We start from the raw sequence: 26,645 nt of genomic DNA on the forward strand, positions 1-26,645 counted from the left end.
CTAAAGGGAAGGAAATCCCAGAATCCAAATTACATGGACAGCTCTTCCAGCAATCCTCAGAGCAGAACAGAGAGGCGTGGGGCCATAGGGCGATTTCCAAATAGCTTATTATTCTCACAAGATGTTTGCAGAGGAATCGCTCTGCAAGCTGCTGAAAATTAACACATTTCCAAATATCAAAGGTGAGGCAAATGCAAATACTGCCTGTGAGGGAGTACAAGACAACAAGTGCTGAGATCCCATCAGCAGATTGACCACATGCCAGCCCTAGAGGCAACTTCAATGTCGCAAAAACAACCGTGTAGTAAGCTCTGCCCAGGAACCAGAACTTACCACTGGAAAACTGTTTTTTAACAGCCTCAGAGAGATAGGCAGTGCAATTGCTGTTTAAATAGAAGGAGAAAAGGGAAGCAGGGAGAGACAGCATACGATGAGGTCAGAGCATGGCAGCTCATCCTCCTCCAGGTTCCTTATATGAGGAAGAAACTTTTAACAATATTTACTGGCAATAGTTTTGCTCTGTGCCAGAAAGAATTAAAGAACCTAAGATGGATCAAATTCCTTGTGGAAAAGACTTCTCACAGTTATCAGAGGTGAAACCAGAAGGGTTTGCAGACATGGATCCCAGGGACCTCTTTTGAAGGTGGTGGTGACTCAGGCGCAAGCCTGTGCAGGGAACAAGAACTGCAGAGTGTCTCATGGTGTGGGAAGCTGGGGCTGGGTGAGCAGGAGTAGGGGGTGGCATGCTACCATGGAAGATGCTGTCATGAGGACCATAGTGAATGATCTGTCAAATATTAGCAGATAGCCCAGGAAGTCCACAGGAGATCTCAGGGTATTCCTATGTGGGGTTTTTTGTTTGGTTGGTTGTTGGTTTTGGACAAGGGAAGAGGATGTCCCCTCTTAAATAGATATGTAACAGCTGGACATGCTGCTTTGCCATACTACAGAGCATGCTTCTTGCAGATGCAAACATGGGGCAAGGGCAGAAATTCAGCCTGGGACTTGCCATTGTCTCCCTGAAGGTCAAAGCTGCCCTCCCTTTGGGTGGTGGTCTCCCTTTCTCATGGATGCACAAGGTGTTGCGGATACCCTCCGTAGTCTCATGAAGGACTTCTGCCAAAAGCAGTTCTAACACCTCCTCCTTTAACAGGATCCAGGGCTCATGCAAGTGTGAAATGAAAGAAGCAGCTGTTGAGAGGGAGGAAGGCAGAGAGGACTGCACGTGTCTCCTCCTGTTTCCCACCCCAAGGGAGTCACTCACAGTGGTCATAGTGTCACCTCAGGGGTTGACCAAAATCCCTCTGGCCTGTGTGTGTATGGCGCTCCTCCCAAAGTGACCCTTGGGCTATGCAAAGGATTCCAGGGTGCCCACTGCACTGCAGAGAAGTCCAGCCAAGATCTGCCTGTAGGATGATGCTCGGCAGCCATGTGCAGCCTCAGTAGACACCAGCCACCAGCCCGAGGGCAGGGCCTGGGCTAGAGAGCAAGCCCCTGGGGGGACAGTAATGGCAGATAGGGCTGGACCCAACCACGCTGCTGGACAAAGCATCAGGCCCCCGAGGAGGAAAGAATGACTAGAGTTACTTGGCTTTGTCTCATGACTGCAATTTTTCATCTTTAGCCTTGTGACCATATAGCTAATGTTCACTTTTTTGTTCAGAGAAAGCCTTTAACTGACAGCTGAAGATCTGAGAAGTGATATCGGAGATTTAGATGATTCCTAAGGTGAGATGTATGACCAAAGCACTGGAGAAGACTCTTAGCTCCTACTTTGTTTAAAACAGGTATGTGCCCTGCAGCCAGACCCCGTTCCTCCAGAGAGGCAGTGAGGAGGGGAGGCACTATGGAACAATGGGTCCCAGTGTGGACATGGGACAGGAGAGGTGGACAGCCTGGTAAAGGTGTACCTTTGTGGCATATTGCAATAGGAAACCCGGGGAAGGTAGATTCTGGGGAGGAGAGTGCCTTGGGTAGGCATCAGTCCATGGGCTATGGACTGAACCAGAAGTCTTGCAAGAGAGACTTTAGCTCTAATTCTGCCAGGTGACGAGGAGCGACCCATTTTACATTGCCTGGGGAGCACTTCTATATTCTCACTGGAGCGATGGCTCACGTTCCTCACTGCCAGGGTGGGCGGTGTTACTAAGGGTGGCAGAGACATCTGAGCTGCCCAGCCCAACATGCCATTCCCACCACGAGGGATGACTCCCTTCCTGCTTGGATGCCAAGTTCAATTTAATGCTGCAGGGCAAGCAATAAAAAGCCTGGCATGGCAGCTCCTGCCCAGCCCAGCAGTTCCCTGGGCAGCCATAACGCTTACTTGCGAGTGTAAAGGTGACGGGCGAGAATGTGGAGGCAATCAAGGGGCAGAAACAATTGTTCTTCTTCTCCCTTTCTTTATGTATGTATGGGAGAAGCTTGAGAGAGGCACAAAAGACACACCGGGGTCTAATTTCTAAAGGGATGATGAATGCCAGGTTTCAAAAAGCCACTCCTTGCATTCTATTTCCTTCTGCCTTTTTCAGTTAATAATCACTGTTATTTTGTGTTGCTTGCATCGGTATTTTTCTCAGTTGTTATGTGTCTGCAAAATATTAAGAGCCAGAAAAATTACAATAATAAGAAAAAATAGCTCAGGAAAATGGTGTTAAAAATGCCCCATCTGTAACAAGCGTTCTTAGCCTTTCTTTTCTAGCTGCTTACCAGTGTGAATGAAGCATAGTTTTGGGGACTAAGGCAGGGCATGCTGCATGGTTTCTGCACCTCTATTGCAATGCTCGGGTGGGAATTTGCTTAGTGGAAGAATGCTTGATCCCATGGTTGGCTAATGCTTTACCATGTTCACTAATGCCTCACCCTGACAGAAGGCACGGTGAGCTGACACATAGCTGCCAGTGCTCAGGTATAGCTTCTCTATCCCCAGTCATGGAGGTGGGCAGGTAGACATTTGCAGCCACATTTCTTTATAGTCACCTGCGCCTATGCAGTTTCTTATTTCATGGTGAGGAGCAAACCTGCTGGGAAGATGCTGAGATGCTTCTTAGATCACATTAAAAATTAAAACTTGATTAAAGTAGACCCATTTTATACCACCCTACATCTGATCCAAATCTCTATGAATATTTCTACTTCATCAGTAACCCTCAATCTTTCACTGAACACTTCCCAAATTATTCCAGTTTTGTTGATCTGTATCTCTCTGATATTCTTAAAACATGGCAAATAAAACCATGTTCTGATTTGTTCTGATATTGCTCTGATTTGAAATATTCATTATTACACTTTCCCCTTTATAGGCTACAGTTTCTTCCTTAGCTGCCTGGAAAATAGCAGAAAACCATTCTTGCATTTCAGGTGCATTTTCACTTCTTTTCATGTGGTCTTGAAAATATCCTTGGTATCAGTTTTTCTGATTATATTTAACAACATGAGAAGAAAAATAAATTAAAAAAAGGCCAAGTTACCTTTACCGTGAACTGCACACATGTCTTCTCATCGGGTTGGTACGAAATACAAAGCATAACAAATCCCACTAAGGCCACCACACAGACCTGCAAGGAAAGAGATATAAAATGTGTCAAGGTTAAAGAAAACAAACAAAGAAACAAATAAACCCCCCAAATAATTATTTCTTTTTTTTTCAAGCCGAAAACCTTTCTGTGTTAGCAGGACGTTACACGAAGAGCAGTGTGTAAGTGAAGTTGTGCAAGTGGGGGCTACAGCCATGCGGGTAAGAGCCTCATATTTGTGGATGCACCTGTGAGGAGGGAAGAACTTCAGCTTTCACTTTACAGGCACTGAAATGCAAAAAACTTAGAGGGACTTTTTGAATCAGACCTACAAAGACACAGCCTAGCAATAGCCTTGAGGATATATTTAGAGGTTTTGTCCATGTAACTATCAAGAAGAGCAGAAGGCTTATGAAGTTGGACTTGCAAGCCCAAAGAGCACCATCCTATGTACCACTGGGTGCTGACAGGGTTTTTATGTCACCAGTGCAGGTTGTAAATCAGTAACCATAGCTGCCACTGGATAAGAAGCAGCTCAGTTTATAGCAGTGGCTTTCACCCTCTCCTAGAGTGGACACCTTCCCAAAGAAGACATCTCTGCAATCTGAGACTGCATTTTAGCCCTGTGGCAGTAATTGCTGAAAGTTAACAGTAATGGAAAAGTATTTATGTTCTTTAGTATTCATTTAATTGCCTTTATTATTAATTCTGAAGATTGAGATTTTTTGCAGGAGCACATGGTACATAGGCATCTTCCAGCCATGTAAGAGGGAAGAGATCCTGCTCTGACGAGCTAGCCCAGTATGATAAGCCTTAGAAGGAACCTTAGCTGAGATCAGCCAGCATACTTTCAGAGGTCTTACCTTCACACATGGCCAGGGGCAAGTGTTGACCTCCTTGCTAGGAGCACCTTTGTTATAAATGATAGGTATTAAATTCTCAGTGGCAACAGCGAGATCCTGTACTCTTTCCTCCCTTCATTTTACTTCAGGGGGTTTGAAGACTTCTCATTAATTTGAGGCATTCTGCTTCCCTAGAGCAGTGGGATTTGCCCTCTCAGGCCAGACCCCGGTGTGAGTTGCCTTTGCTCAAGGGTGGGACTACACAATGGAGATGCCAGCAGGAGTGTGGGGCTCCTTCACAGCCCCATCCCTGCCTGCTCACTGTGTGCTCTGGCAGTGCTGTTCACATCCAGATTTCCAGCTCCATAGGCAACTGCTTGACCTGCAGTGAAAAATGCATAACTGTCCTTCTAGACAGCAATGGTGAAACACATTTCCTCTATGATCTGATGCATGAAATACCACAGTTTTCTTTATATCTGCATTATTGGTACAAGGCACTAGGCAGCAGCCCTGTAAAGGAAGAGAGCCTCTCAACACACAGGTAGTCATGTCCTCAAGAACCTGTGTGATTAATAACACTTTTCCCCATAAAGTTTTATTTCATGTCATTTCAGTAGGACATGAATAGAAGTATTGCCTGGGAACATTTCTAAAGAAAACGTCAGTATTATTTACTCCTTTCCATGTCATACGTATTTATATTCTGGTCCTATGACTTACACATGGCCTCCAATTTATTTGTTTTCCTCTTTTTATTGTGGACAGCCATAGCTGACAGGGCTGTCGGGGAAAAAAACAACCTTCCTTGTCAAAGGTCCTTCAGTGCTGGATTTCTTTTTGCCCTCTAGTGCTTCTATGTGACTCAACCATGTTTTATTTCTCAGGATTAATCACCTACGTCCTTGGTCCCTTGCACTGTGTATTAATCTTTTAATTCAATTAGCATGCTCATAAAACTTAAATCTTAAGGAGATCATATCTAGTGATATCCAAATGATAAATTCCTCCAGTGGCAGTAGTGGCTGAAGGAAAGAACCTGAAGTGAGAACTAAAAAATATGCTTAAATACACTTGCTTAACGTTACATGCCCAAAATCATGTGAAATCAAAGGGCTTGCTCATGTCAAAGTATTTGCAGGATCTGGTGCTGAAGGATCTTGTTATGAGCAAGAAATTAAATTTGCTTTGCTTCAGCTACACTAGTGGGCATTTACACTCGCAGGAACCAAGGGCCAGCTTTGCCTCCAGGTTACTCCTGTGAGACATCATGGGACTGTGCCTGTTTTCCCACAGAAAGCCAAAAGAGCTGCATTCATTTCTGAAGGCAGTCAGATACCAGCAGTGAAATTCTCTCTCTACCATCAAGTGCCTCGTACAACTTCTGCAAAAACCCCGCCAGCTTTCTGTGTGGCAGGATCAGGTCTCTTCAGAAAGCTTCCCATACAAAAGACTACCATTTAAAAGGATTTCCATTTCTACACGTCCTTTCTAAAGTTCCTCTGGGATTTGAATAATATACTCAGGGATACTTGAAGAGGCACACTTGTGAGAGGTACTTAGAAAAGATTACACTGGGTCAGGATTCCAGCAAGTCTTGGCGAGGATATTTCAGAAGGCTTAAATATTTCTTGTATAACAATATGCCAACATTTGCTTTTAACCAGAGATGTGTATTTTTGTAACTAAAGGTAAAAAATAATGTTGCTGAGAATTATGCCCCATATATGTTTTACATTTTGGTTCTTTAAAGGTAAATTCAACCACTGGAGCAAACCAAAGCGTGGAATATTTATGCAGAAAACAGCTTTATGCTTCTATTTTATACATTATTAATAGACCAGTTTTGAATTGTACCTGTGAAGTATAATAGAATAACTATAAAAATTCTCTGTTAAATATTTTTTAGGACCCGCTAAGTGACTAAGTCAGCTGCAGACACATTACGGATGCTGTTGATGCTGATTGCTAAGTAGCATTTGGTAATCCTGTGTCCTAGTGCTTCAATAGCCACTGCAATATCCCAGCATGAAGCATACATTTCCTATGCCTTATTGACTAAGCACACAATATAAAATGCAATTGAACTTGTTTTAGCACTTGCTTGCCACCAATCGATACGCTTTTGTTATACAAATAAAATAGATCCTATAAGAGCTGCAGAATAGCAGCTAATTAGATCAGCTCTTGTAACTGTAATCTGGAAAGCTAGAAATATGCATTTCTGTGCTGAGTAAATTTCAACTCAACTTTATTTCAAGATCCTATTTCAAAATTTCCGATGGACTAACACACCCTTTGCGGAATAGGTAGTGGTGTGAAAAGCTATCCAAGGAAAGAACTTAAATTTAGAAAAGTGCTATCTAGAAAAAGACACAAATGTAATAGAGTATTTAGGAAGGGTACAGATGTAATTTTAGTTAAGGCATACCCTGGGAAACACCCCAGTTCACAATCTTAAGAAAACAGCTCTTCACTAGAGCTGGCTAAGGAACTTAAAAAGTTTATGCTGTAGAAAGCAATAGACCTTCCTTCCATTGGGCAGCAACATCTCAGGGTTGAAAAGCGACTTAAGAATTATTGGTTTTTAAACTACAAAATTGAAGTAGACATTTTCCAGGTTGCCCCCACCTCGAAGAGGGCTGGAGCCTGTTGTCATGAGAACTGAATTAAGTTCCTATAGATTTAATCAGGAATGGAACCCAACCCAACTGCATTTAAGAGTGGGTCCCAGTTGATTTGCCTGGGAGGATCTCTGCACCCACAGAGATCTAGCATGCAGTCCTTGGCTATTCAGGACTTTGGCAAACCAGCTCTCCCTGCATGCTAGCACAACCGGGTGTTTCTCACAGCTTGGAGCCTCACATACTGCTGCAAAATAGATGGCTCAACAGTGAGACTGCAACCATACCACAGTACATGTTTGATACTTGCAAGGAGCATGCTTTTACATATCTTGATCATCTTAAAACCAGAACTCACGCAGTAAAGAGGATCAATTTCTAGCTTTGTGTACCCCAAATCCCTCACCATCAGCTTTACTTTAGTTGATATCACTGTGCTGAAGAGCTCCAGCTACCACTGAAGCTCGGCGGCCTGACTCCCTGCCCAGCATGGTGCCAGCATCCTCCTGCACCAGCCAAGCCTATCCCTCCCACTAAACTTATGACACTTCTTAAAAGTGTCATGGGTGAGAAAAATAGGCTTGTCATCTCCAACAGGAACACACAGATGGCAATGCAGAAGGGTGTTTGGACAAAGCCCACAGACATTGCCACCCAGAGAGGACCACGAAGTTTGGGGCAAGGGAGCTGCTCTCCCTGTCCTCAACTCCCTGCAGCTCACTCATGTCTGCTCCTGCAAGGACTAAGCACAAAGTGTATGAGTGGCACAAGGGCACCACATGGTAGTGATGAAGATGGGTATGTAATGTATGTAATTGGGGGAAATATGAACGCATAAATCACATATTTCCGCTGTGGTTTGCGTTCATTATCTTTTCATGCTAACATATTAATGTGGTTTGCTTTATTTCAACAGATTTCAAAACCACAGATTGGTCTAATCTGTCTGCATCTCTCCTTTGTATATTTGTGAAACTGTCTTGTCTCTTGTTACTGCTACAGTTTTAGCCTGAATGTTGCTATAGACTAGGTGGTTTTCTCCAGCAAAGTGTTTCCTACCCAGAGTATCTTTGAAACCCTGGCACATGGATAAAGAAGTAGAGTTGGAAATCACCAAGAAATGAAGGAAAGAGGCAACTGGTTCAAAGGAGCATCTTGGGTCTATGCCGTGTCACAAGACAAATGCTGCAACCACTCACAAGGAGATAGTATAGCTCATCAGCTCTTCATATGGAGGCTTGTTACCAAGAACCTCCTGCAACAACCTTTAGGGGCAGAAAGCAAACACCTTGGAGGACAATACCTCTGAAATATATGCAGTGCAATGCCACACAGCATTGCTGAGACCCACAGGTGGACTCTTCCTGTTTAATAAGAATATAAACTCTCAGACTTCAGGGGAAAAACGACTATTAATAGAATGATGAAGAACTTTCGATTATGGACAAGTTATTTTATAGTTACTCACTTCAAGACACTAAGGATCTTTCTGTTTGTAGAAACAAAGATAAAGAAATTATCTCTAGTAGCTATCTCTGAAGTCTCTGGCTTATTCTTAGAGGTGATACTCGGCCTGATGGCTAACCTGCTTTATCAGGTATAGCAAGGCTTAGCTCCCATCCACACCTTTGGAGAAGCCATGTTATCCATCAAATTTAACACTCCCAATGGACATAGACTTTGATGCAAGAAACAGCATGTTCTTGTTAGTTTTGCCGTGACGAACCAGGATCATCTCTGAACCAGCCTCATCTGTACAGGCCGTTGCAGACAGCAACACTGATGATTATTCACTTTATGAGGTTTGAAGAAACTGCAGTGAAAGTTGGTGTTACAGACAGCTTTCACTGCTAGCTTTCATCAGCCTCAGGTCGGCCTGGGTCTCACTACCACATGCAAAAGAAGCCAGTCTGCCACACAGAGGTATTGCACCTTAATGTCTTTTTCCCCTTACAGTTTTCTTATTAGGTTTAAGGACAGTCTAGTTGCATACAAATTACTCCCAGAAATAATAGCTGTAATAATAATGATAAACATGTATATTGTGGTTGCAGGCAAAGGCCATCATCAACTAGGAAATCATTCTCTTAACAGCCATAAAACCCATAATAACTGACCATCCCTGACCCACCTACAGAATAAAATAATGATGTCTTTACTACAGGTCCCTTCAAGCCATACAGTAACACACCACAGCAGATGCACAATTCTGTAAAGTCATCAAAAGCCTGCAAGAACATTCATAATCAAATGAAATGGTATTTTTCCTTAACAATATTTGCTGCTTAGGTCAGTTCTCAGCATAGAAAATGGTCACTTGTGCTATGGTAAGATTTAATTCCTATGTCAAGGGTGACCATCACTTCCAAAGCACGAGCTGCAGCAGCAGTCCATTACTGCTGTTAAGTCAGAAATATAGTGCTGGGTGATTAAATGGCTGAGGGAATAAAAACAAAAACAAAAACAAAAACAAGAACAAAAAATTTAAAAGTTCCAAGAGCCAGCCGTGATTTGCATTGTAAGAAGTGCAGCATAGCTAAAAGTTCTACATGAATATGACTTTGAGACATGTCCATGATTATAATCCTACGGAAAGCCACCATCTCTATAGCCAGAAGGTTACCTAGGCTGAGGAAGCCTGTTTGAACAATTTCCTTCTCCAAATCTTACCTAGGCTTTTTGCACAAACACAGGCCAGCCAGGAACTCTGATTTCCTCCCTCCTTCCTCTAGAGGCTGTAGCTAAAACCAAGGGGCTAAACCACATTGGTGTCCAAAATTATATCAGCACTTGACCAGGTATCACACAGGCCTTCTCAAACCATTCTTACAGAACATTTCAGCATTTTCTCCCATCAAAGTTTTCCAACTTACATCTGATCAAAATAGAAGTATGGATTTGAGACAATCAATCAGGCAACAATGCAGTTACTCTTAGAAAATTATGAAATGTAATGGCAGAGGACTCTGAAGAATACAGCTCTGGTACTACACATATATGGCTATAAACAAGCACTGGAAACCTCACCATAGCATATTTCATGCACCATAGCTCATTGCATACCATCAAGAGTTTCATATACTTTGGAGAAGGTTCAATTAAATACCTAAACTTGGAAGCTCTTCTTGAAGGCAGTCTCCCTCAGACCTTTTGATGTCTGCCCATGCAAACATCATGAAGCTAGCTTGTATAAAAAATGGATGCCTGTCTGACTGTAATTTCTATTAGTGGAATGGTGCTTTGATGGCACAGTTTTAAAGTGTCATCTTTCATTTAAAATTGGTATGGGTTTCCCTAATAACAAGTTAAAGTTAAAAACAAGCAAGGCTATACAGGAGGGAAAGCCTGACTGAAAGCCACCTCCACAATTGCTGTAGGAAAGGTGTCAAAAGCAACAACAACAAAACCCCAGCAAGGAGCCAGGGCTCACAAGAAAGTGTCTCTCTTCATTCAGGCTTTAAAAGAGAACATGTTTCCGGGGATTTTGAATAGTCAATCATCCCACATATCAATACGGAAGGGGATCAGATGCCTCTCACTCTAGCTGGGGATGCTTCCCAATTATTGGCCCTCTCTAGGAAGATAAAAAGATTGCCTCACACATAAAGTGGTTGTCTGATGATTAGCAGGGCCACCACTGTGCAGCCAGAGCATCCAGCCTTGCGGAAAAATGTTACATCCAGCAGGTGTGAGGATCCGGAAAGAGAAAGGCAAGGAGACTGACAGGGGTTCACCCATACAGGTTTGCCTAGTTTTATCATGTGAGAAAGGCTTTTAGGTGGAAACATCTACAGAGCCTCATCTGTGGGGAAACTGTCACAGACAATGCGGTCCCTGAATTCCTTTGTTACATGGAGCCAGGGAAGCCATCTATGTTATAGGAACAGCTATAGGTACAGCAAATACATTCCAGTCCAGAGAAGCACAGGATTAACCAACCCCAGCTAATCATCAGGACACAACCCCAATTTTGAATTTATATCACTTTATAGCATGGTACCATCCTTCTTTCCCTAGGTGTCTGTATACAATGCTTCATCCTTTCAGCATCCATCTCACAACAACATTCTCAGAGCTTCTTTTTAACAGTTATACACATCACCATCATTGCACTCATTTTCAGGATGAAAATCCCAGCTCATGGCCTCTCCCTGTTGCTATCTTCTACCATTTCAAAAGTTCAGCTTCATTTTAGGGGTCTTGCTGCTTCCCTACAAACTCAGGATGCCAGAGTGACCTTGCTGAGAGCTGTACATGCCAAAGAAGGTGCTGGGCGCAGGGAGCCCCAGAAGCCCCAGAATGACACAAACCTTGACAGCCTAAAGAGGCAGAGGCTGGATCAGCACTGCCTGTTACGCGCAGTGCTATTGATTTTGGCACTCAGGTTTACCAGCCCATGAGCACGTACTGAGTCAGTGGCAGGACCCACCATCTGAGTCAGACTTTCATGCAGGAGTACATCAATTAAACAAACATCTCTATTATCATCATCTGATAGGGATACACAGTGTCAGGAGACAGTCCTGGCTGTCTGGGGCCTAAGCACTGAAAGTTCTTTAAAGCGTGAGAGCCAGCCAACCTTCTCTGCGAGCCCAGGTTGCCTTGCACCATTCCTTGGTGCTGCCATGCAATGCCCCTCATCTCCTGCAAGCCATCCCTCACAGCTGTGTTTTTCAGCCACCATGGGATCTTCATTTGTCTCTTATCTTTATCTGTGAGATGCTCAAAGCAAAGCATTTGTTTCCTTTGATGAAGGTTTTGGCTTTTTTTTTTTTTAAGTTTCTTTAAAAGAAATATATAAAAACTCAGACATAAACATTTCTGCCTCCAAATAAATGAAGAATGATTAAATTGCTTTTTCAGCCTTTTGCACCACAAAGCCCCACATCAACCTCACTGCACCAGGGCAGAGAAGCCAATGCTTGAACACTGATGCCAAGAAGCAACAAGCCGTGCCTACCACTTGAGTAAAGCTCAGAGGCCCTCTGCCCTGGGAAACACCGAGGAGATAGGGCCATGAAAGGGCTGAGCAGGGAGAAGCATCAGAGCTCCTGGGCTGGGGGCTCAGCCCCTGGCAGATGTTTTCAGATACTTTTTACAATAACATAAATGACATCTGGAGCCATGAGCTGCTTGAGAAACAGATTTTTTTTCTAAATGTTTTTTAAAACCACAGTTTTATGTACATCCAACCATATATATGGATTTTAAATAACTTTCTGACAGAAATAATAAACACCCTGGATAATCATTTCTGATGAGCATTTCTTTAACTTTCGTAACTGCCTGAGTCTGCAAAACGGGGCTGAAAGGGAGCTTGCCTGTGAAAACTCTGATACTCTCCACTTTTGATCACAGTGGAAATAATCTAAGAGCAGATTTTTCAAGGAGAAATACCTCATTTCTTCTCCTGAGTGTCAAAAGGCCGCAAGCTAATGAAAAAGAATGAAAAGGGTACCATTAATATCTACTGTTTCTACAACACTTTTCATCTGAGGATCTCAAAGCAAAGGCTGACAGATAGCCATTATTAAACCCCACTTTACAGGGGAAATAACACAGTCTTAGCAAGGTTAAGTAACTTGCCCAAAGCTATGCAGCAAGTCAATGGCAAGACACAGAAAACATAAAAAAGCAAAAATAAAGCCTTGCTGTCTTGGGTGGATTTGTGAAGATTTTCTCCAAGCTCCTTCACAACAGCAAGAAGGAAGAGACTGCCAGGGTGTTCCAGCCTGCAGTTTTGGGTGCTCTGAACAGGTCTCAGAAAGGAGAGGCATGGACATCTTCACTGTAAATGGCTACAGGTAGGTGAAACAAATGTTTCAAACACCTACCTGTTTCTAATTGCATTTATTATCCTGTCTCTGGCAATATGGCAGAGTAATTTTACAGGGAATAGGCTGTTGAAACTGAAGCAGAAGTGGTAAATCACGTAGACTGCGTGGTTTCTGTCCATAAAACTTTCCTTTGGTTTCTGACTCATGTCCCACGGATTTCGGGTGAAATGCATTTTGAACTAGTACGTTTTAACCAGGTTTCATAGTGGAATGCTTCTGATGCAACACAAGCTGTATCTTTTCCTCCTGCAGGAGCTACAGGAGAGAAGGGCTCGTGCCAGGCACACCTCAGGGTGTTGAGGATCTCCTCTGCTCCCTGTCAGTGGATCACTGGCCACATTTATTCCACATGATGATAAACCCAATTCCTGACCTGTGCTATCCTCACAAACCTAGGCAGTCAGGTTTTGAACTGGTTTAATTCAGACTGCCTTGCATGGTTTTCCTTGGTAGCATTTTACTGTTGCTGCTTCTCTAAAGAAGCTCCTTTTCATTCTTGGTAATGCACTAAAGCACTTGATTTTCAGCAAGGAACAGTATCACCATTTTGCCACTAATTAAGAAAAAAAACCCAAACCCCAAAACAACAAACCTTTCAATCAATCAGGGTCTATTTAACATATTTAAAATTTTCCTTCATTTTTCTGTCATGCTGCATTAACAGCCGTGGGGGTCAAATCCAGCCCTGGTGTAATTCCAAAGGAGTAACACTAGGAATGAGCTTCACCCATTATCTCTAATGTTGCTAAAAAGGTCTCGATAATAGATTTTTTCAAGTTCTTGATTCTGAATACTAATCAAGTCCTTTAAAAAGAGCACTTGAGTGGGATGCTACTAAAACAAATATGCTCTGGTATTTTACACCACAACTTTCTGTTCTGCTGCTCATTTCTTTGCAAATAAATGAGTTTTGGGAAGTCACTTTCTGCCATGAGGTTTGTTCCTAAGCAGCGAGTGGGTCATCCAGCCCCTACCTATATGCTCTCCCTGCAGCCTCCCACAGCAGCCCAAGAGCCAGTCCATAGGACATCCAGCCACTTGTAGGATGTCCTAGCCAAGGGTCCTCCTTCATGTACCTGTTTACCCTTCCAGCTCTCCAGAGGCCACTCTACAGCTCAGCAGCAGCACCCTGTGACCTGCATTCCCAGAAACTCCAGCTAAGCAGTTACTGGACACCTCCATTCAATGTCCCAGTGAGTGCCAAATACCTCCATAGAGACATCACAGTACAGGAACAAAGTAAATGCAGCATCATTTCATACCTCCCGCATTTTGCCCCTCAGATACATGCTTTGCACTAGTCCCGTAGTCATGGCTGAGCTTTGCCTGATGTGGGCATCTAAATGTCACTACTGCTTGTGGCTGTTGATAAAAATGATGGGTTAGAGCCCTGTTTCCAGAAAGTAGTGACTTTTGAGGGGTTTCAGGCCTCCCTAAGGGAGATCAGGTGTATGTGAATATCTCAGATGGATGCTGTTTGGACACTGATGGCATTTGCATGGGCCAGGGACTGCTTCCTTGGCTTTCTCATATGCATGGCTGTATTCTAGTTCAGTCCAGGTCACTCTTTCCCTAGCATTTTCTAGCAAAAAAGCCATTTCAAAACTGGGATACTACTCGTGTGGTCTGGAAAAGACAAAATCTGACCTCCAGAATCCCCAAAATAAACAAGAGGAATGAAAATGTCACATGCTGCTATTTTATCACCTGTACTATCCCCTGGTTTGTAACAGTGAAAACCCCAAGAGGAAGTTCTCCTCCCAAGCAAGGGCAGGCTCTTGCCCCACAAAACATCACATACCTCTTCAGTTGGAAGAGAAACAAGAAGGACCAGATGAGTAAGAGACCTCTTCCTTTGGGAGCTCAGTCCCTGCTCCTTCCATGCTTTGGGAGGTCACCCAACAGGATTAATCCAGCAAACCTTAAACGGTTCAGGTGTTCAGATAATCCTCTGTCTAGCAAAGAATTACATTCACAGGAGAGGCTCCCATAGCTGTTTAGTGCATCAAGAAATCTTTAAGTACCGAAACATGAATTTATTTGCTGGGAGTTCTTACAGTCTAACAACATCCAAACTAGTGCTAACACATCGGTATGTATTTTCCTGAAGCCTGCTGCCTAGGGGGAAAAAAATGCAGACTAAATTACATCCATGGCACATCCCAGGCTCATAATCATAGAATCATAGAATCATAGAATAGTTAGGGTTGGAAAGGACCTTAAGATCATGTAGTTCCAACCCCCCTGCCATGGGCAGGGACACCTCGCACTAGACCATGTCGCCCAAGGCTCTGTCCAACCTGGGATGGAGCATTCACAACTTCCTTGGGCAACCCATTCCAGTGCCTCACCACCCTCACAGCAAAGAACTTCTTCCTTATATGTAATCTAAACTTCCCCTGTGTAAGTTTGAACCCATTACCCCTTGTCCTATCACTACAGTCCCTAGTGAATCACTGACCCCGTCTCTCCACAGGCAAACCACACACTCCTGAGCACACAGCCAAGCGGGGCCACAACCGTGCATGGCACCGAGACCCCTCACCTCCTCCCCACCTTGGCAGGCGTTGGGACCAGCCTAGGATTCCCCTATTTACATCCGGCCGAACCCTGCCCTTTACCCTGTCACCGCCAGCCCATGCAGCGAAGCTGGCGTGTCACTCAGAGCTGCGCGTGACTTGGCCGGGACGGGCTCCCTTTCCCTGACACGTTACTCATCCACCGAGCCAGCCCTTTCCCCACAGCCACGTGCAGTTTCTCCCTCTGCTGTGGGAGAAGCTGGGGAGCGGCAGGCAGCAGGGGGTTAAATCACAGCGATTCTACAACACCGCACAGTGAGGAAGCTCGCAAGACAGCCATTTCTCTCCTCTCGCTATTACCAACGCACCCAGCTAAAAGTTGCAAATTCTAGAGTTATGCTCTCACTTCTAAAACCTGATTGTTATGGTTTGGTGGGGGAATGGGGAAGGCAATGTAAGTAATCAACATTTTTTTTCAGCATCACCAGACAGGAGTTCACTGCAAAGCAGAAGTTAATAAATACATCTAGTGAACAGCAACCCTGTATTTTATTTAAGGTCTGTTGGGTATTGCAGGGAAGAATAAGAAAGATTGTGTTATTCTTCAGGAGCAGTTTCCTTGGAAAAGTATACCCAGACATTTAATCCCAGGAATATTTATAGTTAGCATAACTCAAATGGTGTTGTGCATGCAGTTGGTTAGTCTAAAGTGGAGCGTCATGCAACTTGCATTAATGCTGGCAAAGGCACTTTATGGAGAAACAGACTTTATGCTTACAATTATCCCAGCCCAATATGGAGTGTCTCTGACTAGCAGAGAAGAACTGATGCTTGCCATAAGGAAGCCCAGCACTGTTACAGAGACGCCTAATGCCAGCTGCAACAAAGCGAACAGCAGCGGGAAACGGCAGCCACAACAAGTATGGGATTCCTCCTCCTGGCCAGTTTTGGGATCCCCCTTGGTTTTCTTCCGCTGCTTCTTCTTCTTCATCGCAGACTCCTGCGTTTTGCTTGAGTCAGTGCTTTTCTCCCCTTCAGGTGCCTTCAGGGACGTGCTATGCTGGGGTTTCTTCTCCTTCTTTCCCATGTCGATGAACTTTAGGTTTTCACGTGCATGTGTGTGCGCACGCTGATGGGGGTGTGAGGTTTTTTGCCCCCCAAAGCTTTGCTTTGTGCTGGCTGAGTTGTTCCTGGTATTTGAATCAAGGAGGTTGAACAAATATGGAAAACATTTGGAGCAGATTGTCAGAGCTTCGAAATGCCACATATAGCCCAGAGAAGAGGGGGATTCGAGGGGGGTAGTGAACTGCCAACGTGCAGGCACCGGCTCTGCTGTATACACACAGGGGCTGGCTGTGTACACACAGCTGAGCATGCGTGACACCACAACTTACACACATAGGTGTGAGCACATGTGTGTGTGCATGTTTGTGAAGGAGCTGGGCAGGCAAATAGCATGCACGTAGTCTGCGTTGCCGATAAACAGGAGGGAAATCTGTCTCACCAGAGAGGTGGGAGTGATCAACTGCCTGTGTCTGTGTGAGCACCGAGCAGGCAGGTAAGAGCTCATCACGCCGTGGCTCCCCTGGGATTACTGGCACGCAGAGTGTAACTTGGTGAACCCAAGCAGCACCAAGCACACAACGGGCACGTTTCATACACTGGCTGAATCAGATTAAATAGGTGCATTTCAGTGGGAGGGAGTTGACTACATGTATGGAAAGTATGAAATGAACACAAATAAAAATTCAAATTAATATCTTGGGGAGCCAAAAGGAATCCTGTCTCTTCCCAAAAGTTGCAAAGGCATAGCTAGGCATGTTTTATGATGAGGCAGGCAGGGACCAGCGATGAGGACTGGTGCTTCTGTGCAAGTACTGGTGGAGCACGGAGCTGAATATCTGCTAAGCAATTTTCCAGGGCTGAAAGTTGTCCATACCAGGAAGATTGTGTATCTTACCTAAAAGAGAGAGGGATGTCTTATTGTGGACATGTCGTCACTGCAATTTGCCTGTATGTTGGCTCACGCTCGTGCTGGGGGACAGCACACCAACAGAAGTGTTGTTTGGTTTGTTTGTTTTTTCTCTGGAATACTCTAAAATTGTTCTGGAGGTGAATCCAGTGCTGAGCCTCTTGGATGCTGGTGGGGTCCCAGGGCCAGGGTCTGGGGTCTGAAGAGTTAGACATTGAATAGGAGAGAGCAAGAGGAGGTGGGTGGTGAGCAGTCCTGTGGAGGCGATGCCAGTGTCCGTGCACGCGTCCTTGCAAGGGAAGACCGTGGGAAGCGGGAGGCTGCCGCGATGCCTGCGCTTAGCTCACGCCAGAGGAATTACTCAAAAGCTTAGGGGTAAGCAGGTGCTTAAATGCTTTGCTGGCGCGGGGCCCGGGTGCGTACAGCCTGATGTATTGGCCTCTTACGAGCCAGGAGCTGCACTGGGGCCAGCGGAACACTGCACTGAAACTGTCCCTTTGCGCGTGCAGCTCTTGTGTTCCCACTGTCACAGGACACCGTGAGGACACATGGTCTTGTACTGCAGCCCCACCAACATCAGTTGGAGCAGTATAAATGGGCCAGCCAGCTCTGTCCCCACCATTTGTCTATGTGGGTTTTATTATCCTTCCTATAGAGGAGTCAATTTGAGCAAATGACAGGAGCAAAGCACTGGGAGGAGTGGGGCAGGGGGGAAGAAGATGTCAGATGCTGGGGAAATCACCAGCAAAGCCGCCTTTGAATGCTGCAGAGTGGTTCAGGGGGTAATAACCAAAATGTTGAAGTACTTGGAGAGGATCTTACGCATGCTGAGACAGCATCAAGGAAATCTTTCCTTTGACATATTGGCAATGCCTTCTGAGAAACTACTCTATTTCCAGCTCTTTATGGCATTTAACAGCAATGAACTGTGTCTTCTGTATTAATAAATTATGATGTCACTTTGGTTTATGGGTTAAGCAATATCCTCTTTGGTTATTTATATTACTGAGTGTATGAAAGAAAACTAGAAACAAAGTGATTTCAGAGGCTTTCTGCACATGTAACTCTCATACTAGATCCATAGAGCAAGATGAAGTATATTGTTCAAAAAAGGAAAAGGAAAAGAAAAAGAAACTAGAGGTTAAAAACAAAAGAAAGAAAAAACCTTTTTCCCTGGTCATGTTGCTTACTGTACCATGCTTTCATAGCTTCTCACCAAGATGTTTTGCCATCATCCACTTTTTAAAACATTCTTATGATAGCTTGCACTCACTGGTGTACCTTGCCTCTTGATCTCAAAGCCACATACAATTATGTTTAACCAGAGCTTTGAGAGGGAAGGAGTGTTCAGGGATCACCACCAAGGTCAGATAGGGAAGGAGAGGCAAAGCTGAGAACATATGTTGAACATCTCCTCTAAGAATAAATGTTAGAGTTAAATGAAGTTAGAGTTTTTTTCCTTTCTGCCAGTCCATTTCCCCAGTTCTTTCCCATAAATCTTTACTGTGTTATTTCCCCCCAGGAAAATGCCTGTTTTTAGCACCTGGATTTGTGTTGGCAGCTAGATTTATGTTTGTTGTCTTCTAAAAGGGGCCAAAATCCAACTGCTTTATTCATGACAACACGTCATGAATATTGTTTTCAGGGGGAATAATTGCCTGAGGAGGATGAACAGGATTTAACCCAAAGTCAATAAAATGAACAAGCACTTACCTTACAGCCAGTAACAGCCCTTGTGTATCTCCTGGTCCAAAAGCCTCTCTTAAAACAGGTACCTAAAGATCTTTCTGCACAGCAAGTATCTCAAAAATGAGGCCACACTCCATGGGCAACAGGATGAATATGTCCTACAGTGAAATGCACTTGGGTCCCAGCCTCCTGCAGCCCCTTTGAAAATCCCAGTTGTGTGGCTGATGTCCGGAGTCCTTAAGGCAGAAGTCTAGGCCAGTTTGGAGACATCTTCCATACAGTAACTGAAAGTTTTGGGTATGAAACTATGAAACACAGTCAATGTAGATTGGTTTGCCTTCTCATAGCTGTTGGGTCTGGAGTAGCTGTACCACTTGGACCACTCGCTTTTCCCAAGGAAACCAAAGACATTAGATGCCATCTGCCCTGGTCACGCTGAGACACGGAGCCTCTCCTAGGCTGGGTACAATGTGCCTGTACACGGAGACACCACCCCCATGGTGAAGGGCAGCAGGACCTGGTCTGATGGGAGCAGCTTTCAGCCACCTTCTGCTTTGCTGCTCCTGCTGTTCACATGGTTATTTGAGTAACATAGTGATTGGATGACAGCTCACCTGCTTTTACTGGGACATCTTTGGGACTTCGATGGATGCTGACCAGTTGCTAATAAAGACAGTCACTTGTCATAAAATTAAAAAATCCCCAACATACTGCATACTTAAAAACATATACACTATATCTAATCCCTGCAGGAATACGTAGAGAAAATATTAGGGGTCAAATACATTGGAAAAATTGGAGACATGGATGTTGTTGTTTTGAAATGATTAAGCAGTGTGTACAAGAGGGAATAAGGTTCTTTTACTGTGGCTATCTCTCCCTGCAAAGTCAAACATGAGCATCTTACATGCTGGGAAGTTTAATGGGGACAGAAAAGAGGCAGATGCAGGACTGATCTTCCATAATTATTATCTGAACCAGATCGCATTTGCTGATTCCACTTGGCATTAACAATCAAGTGTAAAACAGCTGTAAAGGAATTCACAGCACTGGCAAGCAATGACAAATTGAAAGAACTACTTTTTCAGAAATTGAAAGATTAAATGAGGACGCTGAAATAACACTAATTTTTTCTCGAGTAATACATCTTCCAGACGTCACTTGGATTTTCTCGGCAACACAAGGCTAATCATTACCCTTTTATGCCCAAAGGCCCCGATTAAGTATGTTCTTAAATTAAGCACATGCTTGAATACCCTTCCTGGATGAGGATGTTTTTTGATTCGAGCCCAGCTACCATCTCTCATGTGGCACGCAGTTGTAATTTCATGTCCTTTACACAAAATGAGTCATGTTGCACAGCTTTTCCATAGCCAGATACTGTCCTCTGTAAAACATTGCCTGCTCTTGTTCCTCCCTTTGCCAAAAGGCAGTGCAAACCGGGTGACGATGACAACAAGTCAAACAGCACACACAACGTCAGACATAGAAATGGCAAGATCTGGGCTGCAGCTTTGCAATGACACAGTCTTTCCTACTTCTTCTCCTACCCACGAGGACAGGCAGCATTGCATGGGACCCAGAAACCTCAGGTTTTTCTCCATTGCGATTTTTACACTGGAAATAAAGAATGTTTGGTGCGGTCAAACCCACACAGGCACACAAACGCACACTCACACATAATCACATTTATACAGATATTTCTTCAAGGCATCAGCAGCCCAGCCAAGTACCAGTCACAGGGTTGCAGCTCACAAATACGGAGCAGCAGAATTAGTGAGGAACAAAGGCTTGGACAGGGCTTGCAGCATTGCCCTAAGGACTGTGGGGCATTTGGCTCCCTTTGCCCAAAGAGCCGCCCCACAAAACAAAAGGCTGCTGACCCAGGGATTCCCTTGGAGATGCCCCCCCCAGCACCACGGCTGAGGCCGAGAGGGGGCCAAATGCACACAGCCAGTCAAAGGCTCACCCACTTGCCAAGTCAGTCTGGGCTATGCAGAAGCCGAAACCCTGCCTCATGCTCACTCCTCCTTCCCCTGCTCCCTTCACCCCATAGCAAGTCATGGACCACAGTGCTGGGCAGAGCTGTGCCAGTACACTGTTGAGTAGCCAAACTCAGCACATCAGTGCTCTGCTAAACAGAGGGTTTTCCATTAAAAGAAATGACAAGATTCTCCCTGAAAGCAGAGTTTTGAAGTTAGCCACTGTGATTTCTGAAGGCTCATGCCCACTGACAGTGGATAATAATAATATCTAGCTTTTGAAAGCACAATTACATTAAAGACAAGGCAAATTAGAAATGGGTATGACACATACAATTCAGGCTGGCTTCTGACACAGCCATTTTTTAAGTTCAGATCACCTGGAGGTGAGGCTTGTTTTCAACACACTTTTGAGGCCTGTTCACATCCTTTTGTGTGTCTGTAGGCTCTGCTGTGAGAGCTGGTTTGGGTCAGCTAACGTCCAGAGGAACCGTCTAACCCACATTATTCTTTGTGTGTGTTCCATGTGCCCTTCTGGCAATACTAGGGGTAAGGTGTGAAGCTTTCCAATTTAGCTGCATGTGGTGAGAGAAATGGAAAGAAGTAGAACAGGAGTTAGTTTATGTCAGGTTACTCCACACTCAGAGGCTGTGTATTTGCCTTTCTCCCTCTAGCCATCACATCTGACCATGAGGTAAATCTGTGCATACAAAAGAAATCAGGTCTTCTTTTAGATTAGAAATAAATTATGTCTTTCAGTGTGTCCACAATAACTATTTACAGTTTTTGCTAAATCTTTGCTTTTGCTAAAGCATCCTTAGGTGCTCTGTGCCTGGAGCTCCTCACCTCCAGCTGTGGTTCCCTGAGTTCAGATTGTGGCCCAGGAATTTACTGGGGTCTCCTGTAGAAAACATCCCAGTAGTTGAGCTGTCCAGGATGGTCTGACTGTTTCTGTCTTGCCTTCTATTTCTATGCAGGTTCCTTAGGGTGGAGGGTGGAAGGCGGAAGTCATATTTTATTACATTTCTGTATGAGGCCTGCAGAGAGTCCTTAGATGCTCCAACTGACAGTCCCTCAAAATTGGGATGAAGCAGAAAGAGGCAAGAAGCTGCGATCCTACAGGAAAGTACAGCTAGCTGCTGCAGCTTGGTGTACACATTACCATGCTCTGGCAAGTGTTTTATAGTAGCCCGGAGCCCTTTGCATCTCACTGAGCAGAGTTAAAGAGTTTGAAAATGAGGGATGACTAGTTTACAAATGCTCTGTGTCCTTTCCAAAGCTAGTCCTCCTTCTTCAAAGTGTATTTGAAGAGGATATTGTCTGTCAAAATACGTTAATGAGATGCTATGGCCGTTAGACCTTCTCACCAGGTGTTAATTATTACTTGGTTAAACAGAGGCAAATCCTCTTACTCATGTTCTTGTCGAGGATAACAATTAGGTCTGTTCCATGCATGTGCTCATGGGAATGCATTACGTACTCACACATGCACACACACACGTGCAGGGCTCAAGCTGTTGCCTTAGACAATGCGCAGGAGTGCCAGGAAACCTGCCAGTACACAGGCATTGTAGGCAGCAGAGGAAAGCGCAAAAGACCCCGCTCTCACTTTTCATTAATGAGAGGGATAAAATGAAGGAGCTTGACCCTGCAAGAGGAAGAAAGAAGCTTCTGCAGCAACATCACTGCAGCCAAGTCCATCACTCACACCCTGATACGAATTAATCTCGTTAATAATCATTTTACTGGTCTCATAACACAATTTCTTTGCATTTAAAGGCTCTGGTCTTACCATTTCCAGGTGAAATGCTTGCTCGGGGCAATGCTACGGGGCAATGCTCGGCGTCCCAACGGCAAATGCTGCCTGCCACAGGGAGTGCCTGTGCCCACGTCCTTGGCTCAGCAGGCAATGAGGCTGAATTAGGCCAAAACTCTCCCTCTAGGGAAAACCCACCAGCCCCTCTGAGGTTCTTCTCCAGTGGCAGCTCTGCCTAGGGGCATAGCCGACACAGCTGGCAGCAGCATTGCCCCCATGGGCTCCTGATCTCCACTTTACATTGGAGAAAGTGCAGGTGCCTCTCCCCCATCCCAGCAGGCAGCCCCTCACTGGTACGTCCAACTCAAGGAGGGTAAGCAAGCAAAGAGGAAGCACAGCTAAGGGCTTTGGGCATAGGAATCTGGCCGTCTTTGTACAGGGTGAGGATAGGATGAAAAAGAAAAGCAAGACATGCCTCCCACTGTTCAGCTCTCCATTTCTTTCACACATCCAAAAACACAGAGCTAGGAGCCCACAGGCTCCTAGTGGCAAGATGGACTGCAAGAAATTCTGCCAGGTGGAGAGATGATATTTAAAATCTGTCTAAGCTCTGGCTTTGCTCAGCACTGACTCCCAAGCTCTGACTGCATGAGTGGGACTCACAGCTGGCATGGAGGGATCAGTTGGCGCAGGAGCTGAGGAGATCCCCTTCACATCAGTGCATGCCAGACATGCTCAGCTTGTCCCATGCAGTTGATGGTTTGTAATGGAACTAGAAAGGCCTTTTATTCAAAAGGCACGTGAAAAAAAGTGCTTCTAAGTTGGTGTAACGCTACTGGCAGCTCTAATAAGGTGCTCTCTCCAAAGATCCAGAACAAACTTGGTGGTGCGTATGCATACATATCTCATTTCTCAGACTTTCTGGCAGTTACAGACACTCAGGCCTTTGTTCCTGCAGCTGGCTCCAGGTCTCACGCTGACACTTGGGTAGTTTCACTGCGTTATTCACTGCTCCAGCCATACTTCAAGGTCTGATGTATTCACAGGCTCTGTAGTTGTCCGAAGCACCAAATTTGGGTCCTCTGGAAGGCACCAGCTGGAATTTGCTGAAGAGCTCACAGTCTTCCAAAAACAAGCGGTTGTGACTTTCCTCCAACCAGGCTCCACCATAAGTGGTGGCTCTTCTTGGAGTTGCCTTTGGAGCCCTGAAGCACCTGAGCACTGCCGTTATCTCCAGCCCAGCCAAAGTTTGTTTCTGACCTCAGTGTGGTGTGGCCAAGATTTGCCCCTACCTCTTGGCTGGCTTGAAAATGGAGCCTATGGTTTTCCCTGGAGACAGGAGACTTGAGTATATTGGGGTTCATTTCTTCCAGCCTCCTCCTGAGTTTCTCTCAGCAATATAGGGTTGACTAGATGCTGGGCCATAATCTTCAGCCTCACAAAGAGCTGGTTACTCCCAGAAATCAGTATTCCTTTTCTTCCTGCATTGCTGCATTGATGTAAGCCATCTATAAATCATCTCTGTAAAAGACAAAAGCTGCCTGCTCTTTATCTGAGGCAAAACAGAGGCCTGAGGCTCAGGCCAGAGCTGCGTGAGAGCAGATTTGAAACTCTTGACATCTGCCCACCTCTCCCCTGAAACAGCCACCCGGCCCTTGTCTCTGCACTCCACCTCTCCTTGGCCTCGGTTTCCCTCTGATCAGCAATAACAGCGTGGGCTTGTGTACTCCGTTTTCTCAGACCAGTGACCTTTTATGTGAAAGGGTTCTTGAGGACACTGGGCTTTCTGCACTGCCAGAATTATTGCATGTGCTCCACCAGATGTTGAAGAATATTCCCCCCCATCCGAAGTTACCCTGACTATTATATTTTCTTGGCTTAGCATTGTTATGAAATGTCAGTGCTTCGCAACTTCTCTGACTCTCTTTTGCAATGTCCCCAAGGGAACGCAACAGCTTTTAAAGCACTGGTTATGTCCGGCAAGCCCTACGGACTTGCATCATTTTTCCTTCTGGAAGAACCTCAACCATGCCTGCGAGATAGGTGGGACATAGCAGGAGGGGAGATGAAAGCAAGATGTGCTGAAAGCAGATATCGAATGCAATTGCTAGTGGAAATATCTGAGGGCTGCTTGAGGACTGCTTTTAGTTAATATTTGCCTGTCACACAAAGGAGGGAGGAGTGCATCATGAAATTTCCTGATGACACAGACATGTGAGTGCTTGTCAATACACAAGAGGCCCCAGTCTATCAAACAGGAAGAACTGTGTGACCTTCAGGGTGGGAACAATGGGAATAGGATAAAATTCAATTGTGCCAAATGTAAGGTTTGGCACGTAAGGCAGAAGTGTCGGAGTTTCTCTGGGAAAATAAAAAGTCTCAAGCGCCTTGGCTGGTCACACGATTACTATGAAACGGCAGCATAGCATGGACATGGAAAAAGGTAAATGTGATCCAGGCTGTATCAGGTATTTCTAACATGGGCCTGAAAGGAGATGGAGATGGAGAGTGATGGAGAACAAGTACTGGTGGACCCTGTGAGGGGCTGCATACAGCTTTATTTCTCTATTCAAGAAAGATGAATTGTGACTGGAACAAGAGCAACTAAGTGTTGGTAGGGTGCTTGGTGGGGGACTGGAGACCCTACTTAACAACAGGAAACTGAAAGGGATTGCCTTGTTCAGCCTAACAACATTAAAGGTTAGAGAGGACACGACTGGCCTATAAATATCTTGTGTTAAACTTAAAACAATGTTGGCACAAGGACAAATGGATACAAATGGCCATGAGTACATTTAGCCTGGAAGCCAGAGGAAGGTTTCTAACCATTGGAGCAGTGAGGCTGGGGAATAGCAAGAAATATAGCTTGCTATAAGACACTGTGCTATCAATTTTTGAATTGCGCCATTTGACATGGTTGCTTGAGATGATCCGGTGATGCAGGAAGTGCCTTCCCTTCCAAATCCCTGTTGTGGGTACACTTTCAGCTCCTTCTTGTTCATACAGGCGCCCTAACTCAGCCACAGGAGGAGGCAAGGCTCTTGGTCCCCTGCCTAGCTGTTTTAGGGCTTGGCATAATCTAATTCTTCATTTGTTAGTGGCAATTATTTCAATTTCATGCATTTCTAACAGAATAAACTGGAGGCTTACATCAGTAATCAGACTGGGGGGGAGGGAGTTTGTTGGTTTTGGGTTTTTTTTCGTTGATACTTTGTACTTATATAGCATCTTTCATCTTTCAAAGTGTTTTACATACATTAATTATTTAATTTTCCCTGTACCCCCTTTGATCTAGGCAAGTATTGTGATACTCAGTTTACAAGTGGGGAAAGCAAACGCAGAAGAACAAATCCTTGCTGCTAGGCTCATCCCACCAGGACTGATGCAGCTTCGTGCTTTAAAAGGCAAGGAGAGGTTATATGACATGCACAGGATTGACAAGCGACCCAGTGGTGGAACCACAGTGGTAACTCTTCTGGCTACCCTCTAGTTGTGAAGAGGGAATAAGACGGGGGCTGCCAGGGAGGGCTGTGTGCAGGGCCAGGTATAGGATGCTGGATGTACAATAGAGGACCAGAAAATGATGTGTCCTATAATTAAAAGTAGTCAGTGAATAAGAGCTGATGGTGATCTGTGTAGACACGGTTCAGTGAAAGGATGTGAGTCTTCCCTTTCAGTTAAAAAAATAACTGATATATTTTTGATTGTTCTTGTTGAACAATCTTGCGTTGAATGTTTACGTTGTTTATTCAGAGGGACTGTTGGAGGCTGATTTAGCAATAAAACTGGAGATTTTATTGCTAAATAACTGACCAATTTTTCTTGCAAATTCACATAGTGATGTTATTTCTATGTTTGGATTGCTGTGATGATGTGAGGATGCTGCAAATGCACTCTGCCTTATTCCAAACA

At 44.7% G+C, this 26,645-nt stretch overlaps 1 protein-coding gene across 2 annotated transcripts in view; it reads right to left on the bottom strand.

Annotated features, from left to right (window-relative positions):
* Nucleotides 1-26,645, bottom strand: part of SSPN (sarcospan) — an 88,723-nt gene that overhangs the window by 3,524 nt on the left and 58,554 nt on the right. The window contains exons 1-2 of one of the 2 annotated variants that reach the window (XM_030479381.1): nt 16,113-16,601; nt 3,468-3,554 (exon numbers count right to left, since the gene is read on the bottom strand). In XM_030479381.1, the coding sequence (XP_030335241.1) occupies nt 3,468-3,554; nt 16,113-16,601 (576 nt within the window). Of the gene's footprint in view, nt 1-3,467; nt 3,555-16,112; nt 16,602-26,645 lie in introns of those variants that run through there. The other variant, XM_030479382.1, reaches the window with a different exon arrangement.

Source organism: Strigops habroptila, chromosome 3 (genome assembly GCF_004027225.2).
Source record: "Strigops habroptila isolate Jane chromosome 3, bStrHab1.2.pri, whole genome shotgun sequence".
NCBI classification, from domain to species: domain Eukaryota; kingdom Metazoa; phylum Chordata; class Aves; order Psittaciformes; family Psittacidae; genus Strigops; species Strigops habroptila.